We start from the raw sequence: 18015 nt of genomic DNA on the forward strand, positions 1-18015 counted from the left end.
ATGACAGAAGTTACAAAATAATTTCAGATAAAAGTGATAAGCTCTTTTTGACATTCTAGTTGTGCGCCAACATGTAGTTTGAATATTTGATAGATATTGAATTCTTTGTACGGTGTGGCAACATTTGTTGTTGTACACATTTTTTTAGTATTTGACGATAGGCAACTCCTCATCGGCAAAGATATTTGCATATAATTTAGCTTTGAACTTAAAAAGACAGCAACAAAAACTTCAAAACAATACATTTTACTTCTTTGTTTATTGAACTAAATAGAACCCATGAAATTATTCATTAAATGTAGTACATTTTGTAGTGGAGAACCAGGGTTGGTTTACGGATTTTGGCCGTTTTGCCATCTGGTAACACTGACCAGTTTCTCATCGTTAAAAAATCCATTTGGAATTCGGTTTATTTAATTAAAAGCAGCCGCGACACCTATGCGAAGGGCAAAAAGCGGCCAGAGTTGTTGTTGCTGCTGCTGCCCAGCCGCCGTGCGATCTATCGGGGTACGTTTTTCGGCGTAACGAGGAGTACGGGGCGATTTTCTCGCAGCCTCTTTTTTTCACACGAACGCCGTCCCACTAAAACGAATTTTCAGGTGAAAAACTCATTTGAACGCTCGAAAAAGCGGCGTAAGCTCGCACCTGCTGCTCGTTTAACCCTGTTTCGGGCATTTGTGATTGCAAAATGCGACAGCGACACACCTAGGCACACAAAATATGCCAGTTATGCGAAAGAGAAAAAGTGCTGTGCCTGTGTGCGTGCGCGTGTGAGTGTGTATGCCGTGCGTGTGCCCCCGACTGCGCTAGTGTGCGTATGTGTTGGTGTAGAAAACTTGTTATCAATGCGGCGCCTATGATAAGTCTCATAAGACATGTTTCTCCCACTATGCTGGGTATTTCAATTGGAATGGCTAGCGAACGTGTGTGTGTGTAGTGAAATATCCGGGACTCAATAGAATGGACATTTTGTGTGAGCAGCCTACTGTATAAATACAATTAATATAAAGAATTTGATTTTATACAAAAGAAGCTACATATACTTAATATCTCAGTATCTCCCATATGCGGAATCACAGACAAGAATTCAATCACACCAATTCGTTTATGATAATTTTTTGGGCGCATTATCTTAGTACAAACCTTTGAAGAACCCGTGTTTTGTGTTTAGTTTACGGGCTTAAGTACCAGCGATAGTGGTACAATCTCCACACAAAATGTACCTACAGTCAAAATCCTGTAACTTCTACTCCGCTCTCTATCTCTCTCTGTCGCACAGTCTGGCGGCCCCAACTAAATAATGTGGAACATGATGTGCGACGTAATGCCCACGATATCCGAGGATAGCATCTCGCAGCGCTCCTCGCAGTTCAGCGGGGAGGATGCCAACTTTGAGCAGCTGATGGTTTCCATGCTGGACGAGCGGGACAAGCTGATGGACAGCCTTAGGGAGGCGCAGGAGCGGCTTAACGAGACGGAGAACAAGCTGCGTGACGTCGAGAAGGAGCGGGACAGCCTGCAGCGCCAGATTAATGCTAATCTGCCGCAAGTAAGTGGCCTGCGCATGCTGATACCGCAGTTTGGCTAAAATTCTTTCCTGATCTTTCCAGGAGTTTGCCACCCTGACTAAGGAGCTGACGCAAGCGCGGGAGACCCTTTTGGAACGAGACGAGGAGATTGGGGAGCTCAAGGCGGAGCGGAATAATACCAGGGTAAGTGATCCCCAAAAATTCAGATCCTTGGTAATCACATCTTAGGACATACAGATTTTAATAACTGAGTCAATTGATTAGTGTTGATAGACTAATTGGCCAGCTAATAAGGTATTGTTATTCGAACAATAAACAGTTGTAGCGAATTAGTCATATATACCGGGAACAATTCAATAGTAGTCACTCTCAAAGTTTACTTTGTCCGTCTTCATATTCATTTCGAACATGGCTTGTCTATTTGTTTATTTATCAGAGACTATACAAACATTGTTATAGCCTTTTAAGAATTAGTTTTTTGTAGTCACATACGCCTTAAAAAATTAATGTGAAATAAACTGTATTTATAGGTCCTTTCCGCTTCATTAAATATCAAGAAAATTAGTTTTACATTAATTTCAACGGTCTTTACACTTACGTGATTTCAGTTTTAAATTGACAATTTCAACGTCGGTTACTGCATTAAATATTTGAAGACTTTACTGATCTATTTCATTTGACTATTTCAGCTTCTCCTCGAACATCTGGAGTGCTTGGTGTCCCGCCACGAGCGTTCCCTGCGAATGACCGTTGTAAAGCGACAGGCTGCCGCCCAGAGCGGCGTCTCCAGCGAAGTGGAAGTGCTTAAGGCGCTAAAGTCGCTGTTTGAGCACCACAAGGCGCTGGACGAGAAGGTGCGCGAGCGGTTGCGGCTTTCCATCGAGAAGAACAACATGATGGAGGAGGAACTGAGCTCCGCCAAGGAGGAACTGGCCCAGTATAAGGCGGGCGTGGTGCCAGCTGGCGTGGGCAGTGGCAGCGGAGTAGGGAGTGCCGCAACCAGCGCCGGAGGTGGGGGCGCCGAGAACGGGCTCAAAGAGAAGGTGCGTTCCCCATTCGAAATGCAGTCAACCATGTCCGGTTTAATATATTTCTTCTATTTTCCAATACCCTAGATGGCGGGCGTGGGTGGATCTGGTGGCGTTAATGGCGAAGCAAATGAGCTGAACGACTACGCAGCCAAGACTCACGAGCTGCAAACGATCATCGAGAAGCAGGTGAAGATCGCGGAGCTGTTCCCAGTCTGCATATGGTGAACACATTTTAAAACCCTCTTTCGTTTTTAGACCTCGGAACTTTCGCAATGGCAGCGACGCGTTTCTGATCTGAACAACAAGATCAGTGAGCTTGAGGAGAACATGTCGCGAGTGCAAAAGGAACACTGCAAGGCCCAAGACCAGTGTTCCAAGCTGCAGCGGGATCTGCGCGAGAATGTGGCGCAGAAAGAGGATCAGGTGAGTGAATAATACTCACGGCATGGCTTGGGTTTTTATTCATACGTTCATTTTCAGGAGGAGCGCATTACCACATTGGAAAAGCGATATCTGAATGCTCAGAGGGAGTCAACATCGTTGCATGATCTTAACGAGAAACTCGAGCAGGAACTCCGGCATAAAGAGGCGCAGCTCAAGGTGGGTAAAACTAAGGAAATTATAACATAAATTATGGTCAAGGCAGGCATATCTTTACTTTTATTCATAAGGATCGATTTTTTGATTATATTTCGATAAGAGCACTGGCCTTTTGTATAACAAAATCCATTTATTACTTATTACCATACTGCAAAGTTATTACAAATTCCATAACAGATAAAGATTTCATGACTTGTAAAATAGTCCAGCAATTATCGCTAGTATGCTAGAATAATAAAATTAAATTAGCAGCGAAATCTCGTTCGTACAGCATCTGTGATATTTTGTAAAAAATCGATCCACTCTACTTCTAATTGTGCCCCAGCCTGCTCTTTCATTAAGCTCCCCTCAAGCGTGACTAATCAATTGCATTTACATACGCAACTATTCCCCCCGACAACTAATCGAACAAACACCCGCCCCAAATACGAACCACAACCAATCCATGCCACATGATCCATGCCGAATCCGTATCAGCTGCACGAGGAGAAGATCGGGGCCATCGAGGAGAAGCTGGAGCTCTCCGAACAAAAGCTCGCCCAGCACGCCAAGCTGCAGCCCGACATGGAGGAGCAGCTGAAGGCACGCATGGAGGCATTGACTAAGGTAGGAAACAAGGTATGCACTCGAACTAATATGCGCGCCGGACAGGTTCCATATGACAAGTATCAACAACTATTATCCCTTACAACTTCTACTCTGTTTTGTGTAATGTTCTTATCTTTTGCGTACTTTCTGCCACAAGAAACCACCAACAACTTCAACAAAAACTCAGTTTCTATGTACTATACCTACTATTTCTATCTCTGTACTGCACCAGAACTTTCTACTCTAACGCACCCGAAACCAAATCAAAATCAGACCTAACAATTCTCTCTATACCAATTACGAAGGTTTCCAATATCTCATATAATGTGGTTATATTTGGTATATATCAATACACGACATTATAAATTGTCAGCATTTTGCTTTTACTTTCTAACTTTCGTTTAAATTGTTTGATGTTTTAATGTTGTTGGAATTCAATGGGCACCTATGTGTAGTTGGTATACAGGAGAATTTACTCACTATTAGCTTTCATTACTAAAACCAGAACTAACATTTTCCTCCGCCACTGATTAAACCGTGTGGACAAGTTCATTAAACTCGCTGGCTGAAACCATTTGCAGGCTCAAGAAAGACACGGTTCTGCTGAAGACCGCATTCGGGGACTGGAGACGAACCTCGACGAGAAGGCCAACGAGGTGGTAAGACTGAACCAGCGTCTGAAGATGAACGAGGAGCACAACCTACGGCTTTCCTCCACGGTGGATAAGCTGCTCTCGGAGTCAAACGAGCGTCTGCAAGTGCACCTGAAAGAGCGCATGCATGCGCTGGACGAGAAGAACGCCCTTACCCAGGAACTGGAGAAGGCGCGTAAGGTGGCCGAGGAGCTACACCACGAGAAGAGCGAGATCATGAAGGAGCTGTCGAAGACGCGGCTGGAGATCGAGAACTTTAAGCGTCAGCTGCTGCAGCAGGAGATCGCCTACAACATCCAGCAAACGGAGGCGCTCACCCGGAGCCTTTCGCCCAGTAGCGTAGTGGATCCCAGTGGCACCTTCAGCCGGAGCAACTCGCACGCCAGCTTTGAGACGCACTCCCTGCGCCGCCAGAGCAAACAGCGACTGTCCGAGGAGAACGCCCTGGTCCGCTCCATGGCCGAGCAGGAGTGGGAAAAGCTGCAGCAGGCGGCACATGCCCAGCAGCAGGTCTACGAGCTGGCCAGCGCTGCGGATTGCGATGACTCTGATGTCCTGTACGCAGCAGCCACGGACATGATGTCTCCATCGGGCCACACAGATGCCCAGACGTTGGCCATGATGCTGCAGGAACAGTTGGACGCCATTAACAATGAGATTCGCTTGATCCAGGAGGAAAAGCAGTCAACAGAGGCACGGGCCGAGGAACTGGAGTCGCGTGTTGGCAGTCTGGAGCACGTAAACCTGTTGGCTCGCGGTCGCTCCATGGACAGGCAGAGTCCGCCAATGAGTGGCCGGAGCACGCCCAACAGTCCGCAGCGGGATTTCATGCAGAAGTATCACACGGTGAGTAGCTTCCGATACTTAAGTTAATGGGAATATATATAATCGAAATAGTTAAGAACAACATTAATGACGCTTTAAACTTTTGCCTTCATTAACAGCTCAACTTGCCCGTGCTGTCCAGCGATGCCTCTCGCGAAGAGCTCCACGGCGGCATGTCCACCACAGGTGATTCGAGTTCCGGCGGAGCGGCCTCTCCACTGACCGCCCGCTCCATGCGCCTGGAGCGTGTGGCCCAGGCCTTGGCCCACAGCCAGGAGGAGCTAAGGCGGCGTTCCATTGGCCTTAATCCCAATGCTTCAATGCCACCCAACCACACTGGCGGTCACATGCCCCTGAGCAGCCACAGTTACGGTCTGTCACCGCTTAGCTCTCGTTACGGCAGCCAGGAGTCACTGCGTCACTACAACACAATGGGATCTATGTCCATGCTGCAGACACCTACTTCGGGCGTGTCCAGGGAAGCGGCAGCCGCTGCTGTCCAGAAGAAGAAGGGCATTAAGTCCTCGCTGGGTAGGTTCTTTAGCAAAAAGGAGAAGGTCAAGGGCGTTAAGGATACGCTGCCCGACGGCTCGCCCAGCATGATGTCCATTGGCAACCTGTCGATTGGACTGAGCGAGGTGGACTCCAACTACGATGCTATGAGCATGACTGGCGGAATGATGCCCCGCATTGCAAGCTCCCAGGGATCCAAAATAAGCAGCGTTGACTACGGCAGGCAGAAGAAGTGAGCACATTATATACAATACCCACAATTTGAATGTGTATGATTTCCATTTCATTTACTTACCAGGGAGCATGATTACCGCAATGACTTACTGGGGGAGGCCATGAAGGCGGGCACTCCGTTTGCCCTGTGGAATGGCCCCACCATAGTCGCCTGGTTGGAGCTGTGGGTGGGCATGCCAGCCTGGTATGTTGCCGCCTGTCGAGCCAACGTCAAGTCCGGGGCCATCATGAGCGCGTTGAGCGATACGGAAATTCAGCGGGAGATTGGTATGAGTGTGATGCTTTCTTTCGCTTTCCCTGGCTAACTTTTCTGTTCGACAGGCATCAGCAATCCCTTGCACAGGCTCAAACTTCGGCTGGCCATTCAGGAAATGGTTTCACTGACCTCTCCCTCGGCGCCACAAACCTCTCGCACCACTCTGGCATTTGGTAAGCTTTCGTATAGTGTGTGCTTTCATTATTATTTATTTGCACTTCATTATTTTTTTATTTTGTATTACATTTTTATTACATCCAGTATGTTAACTTGAATCTCTTTAATCATCATCATTATAGGCGATATGAACCATGAGTGGATCGGTAACTACTGGTTGCCAGGCCTTGGCCTGCCCCAATATCGCACAACCTTCATGGAGTGTCTGGTGGATGCCCGGATGCTGGACCACCTCACCAAAAAGGACTTGCGTGGTCAGCTCAAAATGGTGGATAGTTTCCATCGCACCAGCCTGCAGTACGGCATATCGATGCTCAAGCGCCTTAACTACGATCGCACGGAGTTGGAGCACAGGCGCAAGATGAGTGAAAACGGCCTGTGTGACGTACTAGTCTGGAGCAACGAGAGAGTCATACGATGGGTGGGCAGCATCGGATTGAAGGTAAGTGTGTCGGCTTACAAACATCAAGGATAAAATCAACAACTCCATTTTAAAGGAATATGCTAATAACTTGCTTGAATCGGGAGTGCATGGAGGATTGATGGCCCTGGACGAGGGCTTCGATGCGAACGCCATGGGTTTGGCCCTTCAAATACCCACACAAAATGCTCAGGTAGCATACTAAACAGCATTTCTTAGATTGAGTGAATAATTGTCATCTTTTCGCTTAGGCTCGCCAAATACTTGACACGGAGTTCAATAATCTGCTGCAGATTGCCACAGATCGCAGGCCGGAGAACGAGCAGCGCAGTGCTTCCTGATGCAGCTACAGTCCGCCCACGACCTCGGTGGATGAGTAAGCACCATCCGAGGGGGGCAGGACAGACAACAAAGGCAACTTACAACAATAATAACGTAAAGACCAGGGGCAAAGTTTCCTAAGCAGCAACAGCAACCGTAATGACGAGCAGAACTAGAAAAGATGAATGAAAATGCTAGCAAGCAACTAAGCCACAAAAAATCTGACAAGAAAGACGCAACGCAAGAGACTCCCCAGCATGATGCACGTCTAATCCACATATTTAATATATATAAATACACGCATAGTCACATAATCCATAACAAGACAATGTATACAAGACATAGCACATACTCTACATAGGGCATACGTAGTTGCATTGGCGCCAAGTCGCTGCCGCTGCCAGGCGTGTACAAGTTTTAGAAGCTAATCAGTTTTCGATTGTAAAATTATTATTGTATTTTTTATATAGTGTAATTGGGCTTGCAATAGACTAACAGTATTTTGTTTTAGATGATGCAGAGGTGGAAAGAGATGACAGCGTGCTTCGAACCAAATTCGTAACCAAACTTGTTTGTTATATAATTTTTATGGCATTTGTACAGTTATTAATTTAATACAATTTTAATTTCTTTAAAATTAAAACAACTAACATACGCTTTACATATGACATTATCGTGTTTCTGTTTAGATTTTTGTAGAAGGCAGAGACGGCGTACCAATTGAGTTTGTAAACTGAACAACATGCACAACAATCAGGCATACATATATAGAGTAACAGCTGCATATATATACGATTTATACATTATAATGAATCATAAATCTAATAATTAAACATTATGAAGCATACGTGTAACTAACAACAAAGTATTAAATGTGAAGTAAACAAAAGCGGAACGGAAGTTGTAGAAGTCGCAAGCGCCCATTGAAATCAACTATTTACATAATTACATATACGAGATCATTTAGTCGAAAAATCGAAAAAGCTTTAAAGGCGAACTAAACCTAAACCAAAACTCAAATCTTAGCCTTCGCTTAAGCCCCGAATAAGAGAATTTCTTTGCTCATTGGCTGAAGAGAATTAGAATTTCAATAAAGAATTAATCTTAAAATACTTTAAAGGATCTATTTACAAAATCTAAAAGCATATCCATTGTTTTTCAAAACAAATATACACACCCTTCATAAAACTCGTTTACGTGGTTACTTCAGTTCAGTTTCAAGAGCGGCCAGTTGAATCATGAAACAATTCTTCAATTTATGTGTAAATCCCCCATTAATACACTAACCTATTTAAGTTTTGCATGTACTTACTTTCCCTTTACCCGTTAAAGCACACAAACTGCCACATAACAACACGTATATAGCATCTGAAAAAGTTGGTTTTAGAGTCTTTACGTACATTAAGTTTAAGTTTATACTTATTTGTACAAAAAACCAAAATTGCAACTAACGCTTGTCCTTAAGTTGAAATAGAGAAAAATACAAGAATCAGTAAAAATGAATACCATATGCTTAAATTAATTTGTAAAACTAAAATATATATATTATAAAACACCAACAAAAGGAAAATACTTAATAAAATTATTTCAACTGTATTAGCAAATTAAAAAAGAATTACACACGTGTAAGGAAACTTATAAAAGCTCTTAAAACTGAAAACTTATTTATGAATGTAACTGTAGCATTATCTAAGTAAAACCGAGAGTAAAGCAAATATATATGATGTGTAATCTTAATTGACTAACTAAATCCACAATATGTATGTTGATTTGAACAAGGATTGGTTTAATTGTTGACTTTTGTTGAGAATTCCACAAAAGGAAGTTTATAAATGAGCGTAACTAAACTAAATGCATAACCTAAATATAAAATTGATTACCATACACTTATGTAAATATATTTATACAATATTGTGAACATGAAAAATGAATGCAATACAAGCAAGTTAGGTAAAAATTCCGGTTAGGAGTTTTTTATATGTAACATATATATTTGAAAGAAAAAAAAGAAAACCCAGCAAACCACGAAAACAAATGATGAAAATATAACTACAAATTAAAATTTATTACAAAAAAAAAACAACAAAACGAGTATGTATTTTCTGTGAAATTCGCTTTCCACTTTTTTCTATATCTTTTTAAAAATTTGAACTAAACTCAGTTAAATCTTATTTGTTATTTGTGTGTCAACAGTAAGCTTTGATTTAAATGCGTTAATTTTAATTTCCCATTCGGCTTCCACTACTTTTTTGGTCTCAAAAAAATTTTTTTTCTATGCAAAGAAATGCTTTTTAAGTCAATCGAGACTTTTCGTTAGTACATGCAATACTGTTAGAAACTGTTTGGCTCCTGCTTCAAAATTCCACGTTAATTGTACGGAGCAACCGGCTGCATTGGTAACTAGACCACCCATCCACCCACCAATCAAGCACCCTTTTCGGGAGAAGGGGCAAGGTCACTGGACACGGCCACTCCCTGGACACGGATACTGTTAGGGATACGCAGACGCAGAGAGACATTCATCCACGGAGTTAGCGGAGGAGATTAGGAGCAGTAGCCAGCAGTATGACCACGCAGAGCACCACGCCGGCAGGATTCACCGGAAACCGAAACCGCTACTACAACCCCGTCTCAAAGATCCAGTCGCTCATCCACAACCTGGACGCGGAGCTGGTCCAGCTGTGCAAGCACTGCACCGTGCAGAAGCCGTTGAATAGCCTCAATAACAACACCAGCCTTGGCAGCCACTTCTCGAGTTACGGAGCACTGGGTGGTGGCGGTGGGTCCAAAACCATGGGCGGCAGCAGCAGCATAGGTAGCAATCACTTCGCTCCCGACAGTATTGGCAATCTTTTGGCCCGTGTCCGTGCCTCAAGTCCGTTGCCCAGGACCATGACCAACTCGCCCACGGCGCCGGAAGCCCAAAAGCGTCAGATGCGTAATGTCTACCGCACCCGTGTGATCGATGCGTACCGTAATCGGCGGATCTTCACCGTATACGGCAACTACCACACGGTTAGACGGGCTCTGATGCGAAGGGGCTGGCTGGAGAAGCTACCGGCCTCGCGGCACGCCAAACTGCAGAGCATGTCCGAGGATGCCCTGCTGGAGCACGCTCGGCGGGGCAACGACTATGAGGCGGTGGTCATCTCCAAGATGATCAACCATTTCCCGGCCTTCTTCATATGGCAGGGCAAGGGGCAGCGTGATCTATGCGCCGAGGTAAGACCCTTCCGGAACCGTGTGCGGCGCAGCCAGTTCCTGGACTTCTCCACCAAGGTGGGTCTGGTGGGCTGCGCCGAGCAGGAGCGCTGGTATCGCGAGGACGGCGTCTGCGGCATGAGCTATCCGCGCTTCTATCGCCTGGGCGGGAACAATGTGGAGGAGCGCATGGCCTTCATAGAGGACTACCAGCAGACGCAGGCCCGCTCCCTGCTGCTCTATGTGCGGGAGCACCAACCGGCGGAGCTGATCAGCGATAACGGCACCATATTCAGCACCACTCTGGACTTTGCGCTCGGAAAGGTCAAGAAGATGGTGCGCCACGCGGAGCACTACTCCCTGGACGATGCTCGCATCAAGCCGCCGACTCCGGCGGAGATCGTTGAGAATCAGACCTTCATGGTGCAGTCCACCGATGTGCTCAAGTCCAATGCCAAGTTCAAGGTCAGCGAGAAAGTGATGGCCGAGTACGCCCGTCTGGCGGGCCTGTATCTCGACCAGATTGAGTCCCTTCGCCCGGACTACCGTTGGGATGGAAGCCGCAACCTGTGGATACTCAAGCCCGGATACCAGTCGCGCGGCATCGGCATTGTAATCCGCAGCTCCCTGGACGACATTCTGCAGTGGACCTCTAACAATCAGAACAAGAAATACATTGTCCAGAAGTATATAGGTGAGTTCGATTAGTATGTAGTGGATAAAAATCGATCCTTTGACAAATTTTCCTCCACATTTCCGTACAGAGCGACCCCTGCTGATCTACCGCACCAAGTTCGACATCCGGCAGTACATGCTGCTGACCATCACGGACACCAAGGTGAGCATCTGGACGTATCGCGACTGCTACCTGCGCTTCAGCTCGCAGGAGTTCACCATGGACGACCTGCGGGAGTCCATCCACCTGACCAACAACTCGGTGCAGAAGCGGTACAAGAACAAGACCAACCGGGACTCGCGGCTGCCCAAGAATAACATGTGGTCGCTGGATCAGTTCAAGAACTACCTACGCATAATGGGTGCTCCGGACGGATCGTGGTCGAAGACCTACAACGGATTCAAGCAGAACCTGGTGGCCGTGGTGATGGCCAGTCTGGACGAGACGGAGTTGTTGCAGAACGCCTTCGAGCTTTACGGTTGCGACTTCATGCTCGACGAGCACTACAATCCCATTCTCATCGAGATCAACTCGACGCCGGATCTGTCGCCATCCACGGAGATCACGGCCAGGATATGCCCGATGGTTCTGAAGGACTGCATCCGCGTGGTGGTGGATCTGCCCAAGAACCCCACCGCCGCCACCGGAAATTTCGAGCTCGCCTTCGAGGTGAACTACAGCATAAACAAGGGGGCGGATGGCAAGCCGCTGGAACTGAATGGCAAGCAGATGACCCTGTTCGAAAATATGCCCAGGGTGCGGAACAGCCCCAGGACGCGGTTCCTGCGCAAGATTCTGAACAATGTGAAGACCTCAACCACGAAGAAGGTCGAAAAGGTCTTGGGGGCTCCACCTAAAAATGTGAAGACTCCCACTACCAAGATCACCAAGAAAAAGGTATGCTACAAAAATAGTTAACAATTCTAGAAAAAATCACTTTTAAAGCTCAATACTTAATGAATTTATTTAAAATATTTATAGAAACTATCTGCGTCAGCTGGAAGCTCGACGGCAGCCTCTGCCCAGCCATCAACGCAGAATTTGACAACCAAGTTGATTCTAAATCCAACAACTCGGGAAAATCTTGCACTGCAATATACTGCTCCAAAGTAAATTGGCTAAATTGAACTTCCTTTTGTGCGGAATGAAAAACCCTTTTTTTTGGACAGTAGGTACCGCCTAGGCACATTAAATAAATAATATGATAATTAATAATTTCCTTTTTAAGATCCAATGACAGACAAAACAAAAATATGCATATAATGTACAGAACTGTATTAGTAATAAATAGTTGCAAGGAAAGAAAGCCCAGCTGGATAGGTTTGCATCCTAAGAAAACAAAAAGAGTAAGTTAAATTAAGCATAAAAAGGTATTACTTAAAATAATAACATTTCAGAATCCGAGAATCAATGTTCTGGCCGCCAGTGGAGATCAATAAAACATACATATAAAATAACACATAAATAAAATATACAGTCAGGACCATTAGTTCCCAAATCGATTTAAATTTATTAAATAGATATAACAATTTTAGAATACAATAAATCTCGCAGATTTTCATAACAATTTTTGCAATAAATTCGTCTTAAAAACAATTATGCATTATGCTGGATTATGGTGTACTATTTATAAGGCATAATTAACGTATACCGAAGTTTTCGAACAATTACTAAATTACTAAAATCTAATAAAGTTTCTAATATTTATAAGATTTATTTGCTATAGAACTTTCGATTTATGTATGATGTTTCAATTTCATTTATTGAAGTATTCACAAAATAATTCCTCATCCTAAAAAATAACTTGTTTAAATAGGCAGCTTATTCACAGGTTAAATGAAACCCGTACCCAGGTTGGGTAATGGATCTCCACTTGTACCTTTAAGGTACTGGGGTGGTAACTACGTTTTATTGACCAATCACGGCAGGTTCGGAGGTGTCTTAGCCGACCGGAAGTGCTGAAGCAGGAACCATCAGCGTGGAACCGTTCAGCTTGTTGGCCAGAGCGGTTCGGGGGCTCATCATCTGGGCCTGGGAGAGCTGCAGCTCACTGGTGGCCTGCTTCAGAGCCGCCACGATGGGCTCTCCTCGATGCAGGGCCTGAACGGATATGCTAATGGGCAACCTCGGACCATTCGACTTCCGGCCAAAGGTCCGGCCAATGGCGTGCATGCCTGTGCTGTCGATCTCGGATTTGGTGCGGGTTAGGCGGCGCGTGGGCAAATTGGGCGGAGCAACCAAGGGCGGTCCTTTAGAGCGGGCCACAAAGTTGGAGGAGCCACCTGCTGTGGCCGCAATGTTGCGCAAACTGCGCCATTTCCGCTCGCTTATCGCCGAGGCCGTGGCTGAGTTAGCCACTTCCGGTCGCGCATCCTGCATGTTCTCATTTCCGTTGGACGAATAGTTCTTGATCAGGATCTTGAACTTTTTCTCCGTGCTCTCCACGGGATTAGTGGAACTCAGTCGAGGGCCACAGCTACGCTGTCGTTTGGGTGGCAAGGCGGTGCTCGGTACCTGCTCACCCGAAAGAGATCCCCCGGTATTCCTTTTGTGGGATGCACTTAGCAACTGGGTGATGGAACGACCCGCCTGCTTTAGGATGTACGAGCCGTGCGCTCCCGACGGCGGTGCCGTGAGGGCAGGAGCCGCCGATGGCGACTTCTGTGGCAGCTGACTGCACAAACTGCTGCGACTGCTGCTGAGCGGTTCCACCATGTACTTCTCCATGTACTCGGTGGCATTGAAGGTGGGCATGGCACGGTGGATTCGCGATATACTCGTCGCCGGATGGATGATGGCCGAGCGCTGGCGGTAAACGCTGCTGGTGGCCAACGAGCGCTCCTTCCGCTGCTGCTGGTAGTAGTAGTGGCCGTGACCGCCGCCATGGTTAGCCTTCTGCAGCACCTGCTTGCCCTTCACAAAGAGGTTGAGGCCCATGTAGGCGGGAGTGGGTGGCACCACCTGGCGATAGGCTAGCTCGAAGTTACCCATGTCCGCCTTGGGATCCGTGCGGCGATCGATAACAACTGGAGAGGGTATCACATCAAATGGGTTTCGTTTGCCCGACTTCAACTCACCCTTGACAACATCCTCCAAACACTGGGGACACATGCGCGCCGTCACACTCGTGGTGGCTCCTAGATCCGGACTGGAGTTGATCTCGATGAGCCAGGGATAGAAGTTCTCGCAGATCATGAAGTCGGCGCCGAAGAGCTCGAAGGTGTTGGGCCGTCGGTCCATGTTCTCCTGGGAGGCCAGCATACAGCCAACGATGGCCTTGCGCATTCCGGGAAAGATCCGCTCCAGCCACATGTTGTACTTGCCAATTTGACGGAGGTACGCCTGGAAGGAGTAGCAATCCCACATGTTCTCGCTGGGCAGGCGCTTGTCCCGCTTTCCATTGGTGTACTTCTTCTGGATGGCGTAGTTGGTCAGGTGCACGGACTCGTGGTGGTTGCTCAGACTGTACTCCTGTGAACTGAATCGCAGATAGCTCTCCCGGTAGAACCATACGACTAGAGGCTATGGATTGGGTAAAGGGGACTATGATGGGCTACTTGGAGTGTGTTGGTATCCGCTCACCTGGGTGTTGGTTATCAGAAACCACTGCCGAATGTCGAACTTGGTTTGGAACAGAATCAATGGGCGTTCTGCAAGTACATAAGTTAGAGTACACAAATGGTAAGCTATTCCCTTGACATTGGTAACACTTTCTTAAATAAAATTACTTATTATAAATAAATCCTTTTCATATTAACAAAAATGTTTGTAAATATACTTCCTATAATGATTGCAGAAAGAGTAAGGAAACCCCCATCTAATACACCGAACTAGTGACTATCAATTGACTATCTTCATTCCGACCAATGACATTCCAGTCTGAATAATAAATCAATATCCTTGCGGCAAACCTGTTGCATTTCTCAGGCAGACAGAACAATAAAAAAAAACAAGCACGAGAACGACAGCGGGAAAAACAATGATTGCGTTTTTAGGCCAAATATTTATACATTTATGTAGGCCTGTAGGCCTTTAGGCCCGGAAGCAGCCAGAGGCTCTGGGATGTTTGAGCCCATGTGCGTGCGTTGGGCGCCACAACTTACGATTCGAGCTCGTCGAAAACGAGGCCTACATAGGACGCGAAACAAAACAGCAGCTGGAACAACAAACTTTGGCACCGTCCTGATTTACGACCTACTTCCGTGTGTTTGTTTATGTTTTAATGTTTTAGGCCTGCACTTAAGATGCTCTAGTCGCTATCGATTTGTAAAGGTGGAATTAGTTTCAAGTAAAAGAAATAAGTAAGTTTGCTTAAAAATGAATTGATTGAGATGTAGGCCTTGCCCAGCAGTTTAAACTATGTAACTTACCAGACTTAAGTATTATCCTTCACTCACCTATATACTTTTGCACCACATAACGGCTCTTGGAGGCAATCGAGGGATTAACCACGCCCAGGATTTTCTTAAGGTTGTCCATGAGAATGATACCCCTGCCCCGGCACTTGTTGGCCGGCTTGACTATCCACAGATTCTGGTATCCATCAAGACTGTACTGCGGCCAGTGCACCTTCATTTTGTCCACCAGCGAGAGGCAGCTCTTGACCATCGGCTCCAGCCGCTGGCCACCGTCGTGCTGGATGCGACCATCCTCGTTCACCAGCTGCTGGTGCTGGAACAGGAAGGCGTCCCAATCGTGCTCCCATATCTTGGGCGGATCCTCAAAGTCGATGTCATTGTGCTGGCAGCTGTCGATAAACTCCACCAGGCGCTTGTAGGCGAAGTCTATAGCGGAGTAGGGTATCTTGCCGCTGCACGAGAAGACCGCATCGGAGCCCTGCTTGTGGTACTTGCAGAGCATGGCCCGCAGGAAGGCCACGCAGGCGGTCAGCTTGAAGTTCTCGATGAACTCGCCCAGCTCCTCGGGACTCCAGACGTTGTAGCACCTGGGGAAGTACATCTCGGCGGTGCCCTCCTCGAAGAACCAGTGGAAGTCGCGCAGCTGGCTGCACAGACCCTCCTTCGAAGTGAACGGCGCTCGGTGGAATTTGTTGATGGTCATGCCTGGGTTCTTGGCCTGGTCGATGTAGTCGCACTTCTCCTTCCGGTTCGTCCACAGGAAATCGACGGGCATGTGCTCCAGGAAGCGGGACATGATGTTTCGCTCGCACTTTTGCACATACTGGCGCCGCGTCTCACCCGCCTTCCTCTTGGGCAGCCGCTGGGTAAGGTCCTCGTAGGTCATCTGGCCGACCGGCATCACCTTTCGGTGCACGTCCAGCTTCTCCACCCAACCCCTTGTCAGCAGGGCGTTCCTCACGGAGTTGAAGCAGCCGCGGATGGTGAAGATCTTGTTCTGCTTGGCCGCCTCCTGTGCCTTCCGCCGCAGCTCGTTCATCCGCTCGGTGGTGATCCAGGTGCGTCTGGCTACGTAGTTGGTGGGTGCGCCCAGGGGACAGGACTTGCTCGGTGGTGGTGTCCTAGCTGGCTGGTTCTCCTTGTTGCTATGGTCGGGAACGCTGATGGCGGGTTCCTTCGGCGTGGCTGGCCGAGCCAGCTTCATTGGACTATCGCTCTGGGCGGGAGTCAGTTGGATAACTGGCACCGTCAGTGGAGCCACCACCCGGTTGGATGGCGTGGGTGGAGGGGCCGCCGGCGGTGTGACTGGCTTCTTGGCCAACGTGGCACTTGCACATTTCTGGGGCTGATCCCGATTCCGATCCCCGTCCGTCACCTGATCCCTGCTGCGATGCGGTTCACTGCTCGGACGCGTCTGCATGGCGGAAGCCTCGCCAGGCGACTGAGTACCAGCACTTGGCACTCGGACTGGGCCAATGGGTGAGTGGGTTGTTAATTCGCGGAGCCCCTGGCAACCATTGAGCCAGAAATAAGTTCACAAGTTCACTTCGGCAACGACTCTATTAATAGGTACATGCTCAACTTGGTGGCTTCCTCGGCCTGGCCATTGTCCTTAGTCGGGATTCCCTTACTCCATAAGATAATATAATCCATGTTCTAGGCTTTTTATAAGATTAAATTCATTAGCTTCATATAGATTCTTCATATTAGTTTGTTTCTTTCGATACACTTCTTTAAAAACACCAAATCCAAGAAAGAGTATTTGAGAATCGGTAGAAAAAGTTATGATGATTTTTACTTATGTTATAGGTTGGGAGCATAGCTTTTGCACTTTTCTCGTTGGGTTAGGTCGAATAAGAATGTATTTTAGAGACAGATACTTTTACAAAGTTGGTTGACATAAAATTAACCTTTAAAGAGGATTACTAGCCATTTTTGAGGTGAGATAGTGTTGATTAGATAATCTGAAATGTGTATAATTTGAAGATTTAGAAATTGATATTTAAACAAGTTTCACTAAAAGGTAGATACGAATGCGACCCATCCCAGTGCTCTCCGGACTCCAAGCGAAACATATGCTCCTCGGCACCGCGTAATCCTGCTCATGTGAATGATGTTTTGGCACGATACCTGTTTGTTTCCAACGATGCCGTGGAGCGGAAGAGCCAGTGGGTGTCGTCGTCATCGCTGTTGTTTGGTGTTGGTGTCATCGCTGGCGTTGTCGTCACTGGGAGCAGCGTTGCCCACGTCAGGTGGGTTGGAAGCGGGTGGGGGAGGAGCGGTTGATGGATGCACTGCTGCTTGCCACGGCGGTCTTGTCTGCGCAATTTGTGCAATTTTCGCAATGGCGAGGAAAAGGGAAACTTTTCAATTATTTGTAAAATAATCAAGTTAACTGCCACCACAATGGGAGATCGGGGTGAGCGATTATTGGAGACGCCGACTTGTCCCTTCCTCAAAGGGTATCTGGTTCAAGGACATTCCGGCCGCAAAACTTGATTCGTAGCGGTTTTTGCACGGATTTTGCCGGAGTTGCGGCAAAGTTGTTGTCAGTCGGATACGGAGCACACACGGCAACACCTTTGACAGGATTGGGACTCCGACTCCGGTGTCCTTGCGTGCCGACAAAGTT

General features: G+C 47.0%; 3 protein-coding genes and 1 long non-coding RNA gene across 8 annotated transcripts; 2 read left to right on the forward strand and 2 right to left on the reverse strand.

The window, feature by feature from the left end:
• Positions 1–240: 240 nt before the first annotated feature.
• On the reverse strand, positions 241–943 carry LOC116800649. The gene is made up of 2 exons (XR_004361538.1): positions 646–943; positions 241–582 (listed from the first exon to the last, which is right to left on the reverse strand). It is a non-coding gene; the product is annotated as an uncharacterized LOC116800649 (long non-coding RNA).
• LOC6611433 (liprin-alpha-1) lies at positions 329–7816 on the forward strand. Of its 4 annotated transcripts, none has more exons than XM_032716725.1 (15): positions 330–507; positions 1280–1549; positions 1611–1712; positions 2219–2572; positions 2645–2746; positions 2816–2983; positions 3041–3160; positions 3638–3778; positions 4330–5247; positions 5346–5971; positions 6038–6240; positions 6295–6402; positions 6529–6848; positions 6904–7020; positions 7079–7816. In XM_032716725.1, the coding sequence occupies exons 2-15, from the start codon at positions 1301–1303 to the stop codon at positions 7166–7168; spliced, it is 3618 nt and encodes a 1205-aa protein (XP_032572616.1). In that variant the 5' UTR covers positions 330–507; positions 1280–1300; the 3' UTR covers positions 7169–7816. The 4 variants fall into 4 exon arrangements, with proteins under 4 accessions (XP_032572628.1, XP_032572616.1, XP_002035977.1 ...); XM_002035941.2 differs by having other exon boundaries at positions 3638–3766; XM_032716732.1 differs by lacking the exon at positions 330–507 and adding an exon at positions 512–599.
• Positions 7817–8369: 553 nt separating this feature from the next.
• On the forward strand, positions 8370–12592 carry LOC6611434 (tubulin glycylase 3B). Of its 2 annotated transcripts, none has more exons than XM_032716759.1 (5): positions 8370–11043; positions 11114–11922; positions 12007–12197; positions 12254–12371; positions 12423–12592. In XM_032716759.1, exons 1-3 carry the CDS (start codon positions 9714–9716, stop codon positions 12136–12138), a joined length of 2271 nt encoding a protein of 756 aa, XP_032572650.1. In that variant the 5' UTR covers positions 8370–9713; the 3' UTR covers positions 12139–12197; positions 12254–12371; positions 12423–12592. The 2 variants fall into 2 exon arrangements, with proteins under 2 accessions (XP_032572650.1, XP_002035978.1); XM_002035942.2 differs by having other exon boundaries at positions 12007–12193.
• An 89-nt stretch (positions 12593–12681) lies between these two features.
• On the reverse strand, positions 12682–16834 carry LOC6611435 (tubulin glycylase 3A). The gene is made up of 4 exons (XM_002035943.2): positions 15423–16834; positions 14608–14675; positions 14103–14547; positions 12682–14051 (listed from the first exon to the last, which is right to left on the reverse strand). The coding sequence occupies exons 1-4, from the start codon at positions 16801–16803 to the stop codon at positions 12967–12969; spliced, it is 2979 nt and encodes a 992-aa protein (XP_002035979.1). The 5' UTR covers positions 16804–16834; the 3' UTR covers positions 12682–12966.
• Positions 16835–18015: the final 1181 nt, after the last annotated feature.

The sequence above is a fragment of the Drosophila sechellia genome, chromosome 2L, assembly GCF_004382195.2.
Source record: "Drosophila sechellia strain sech25 chromosome 2L, ASM438219v1, whole genome shotgun sequence".
NCBI lineage: Eukaryota > Metazoa > Arthropoda > Insecta > Diptera > Drosophilidae > Drosophila > Drosophila sechellia.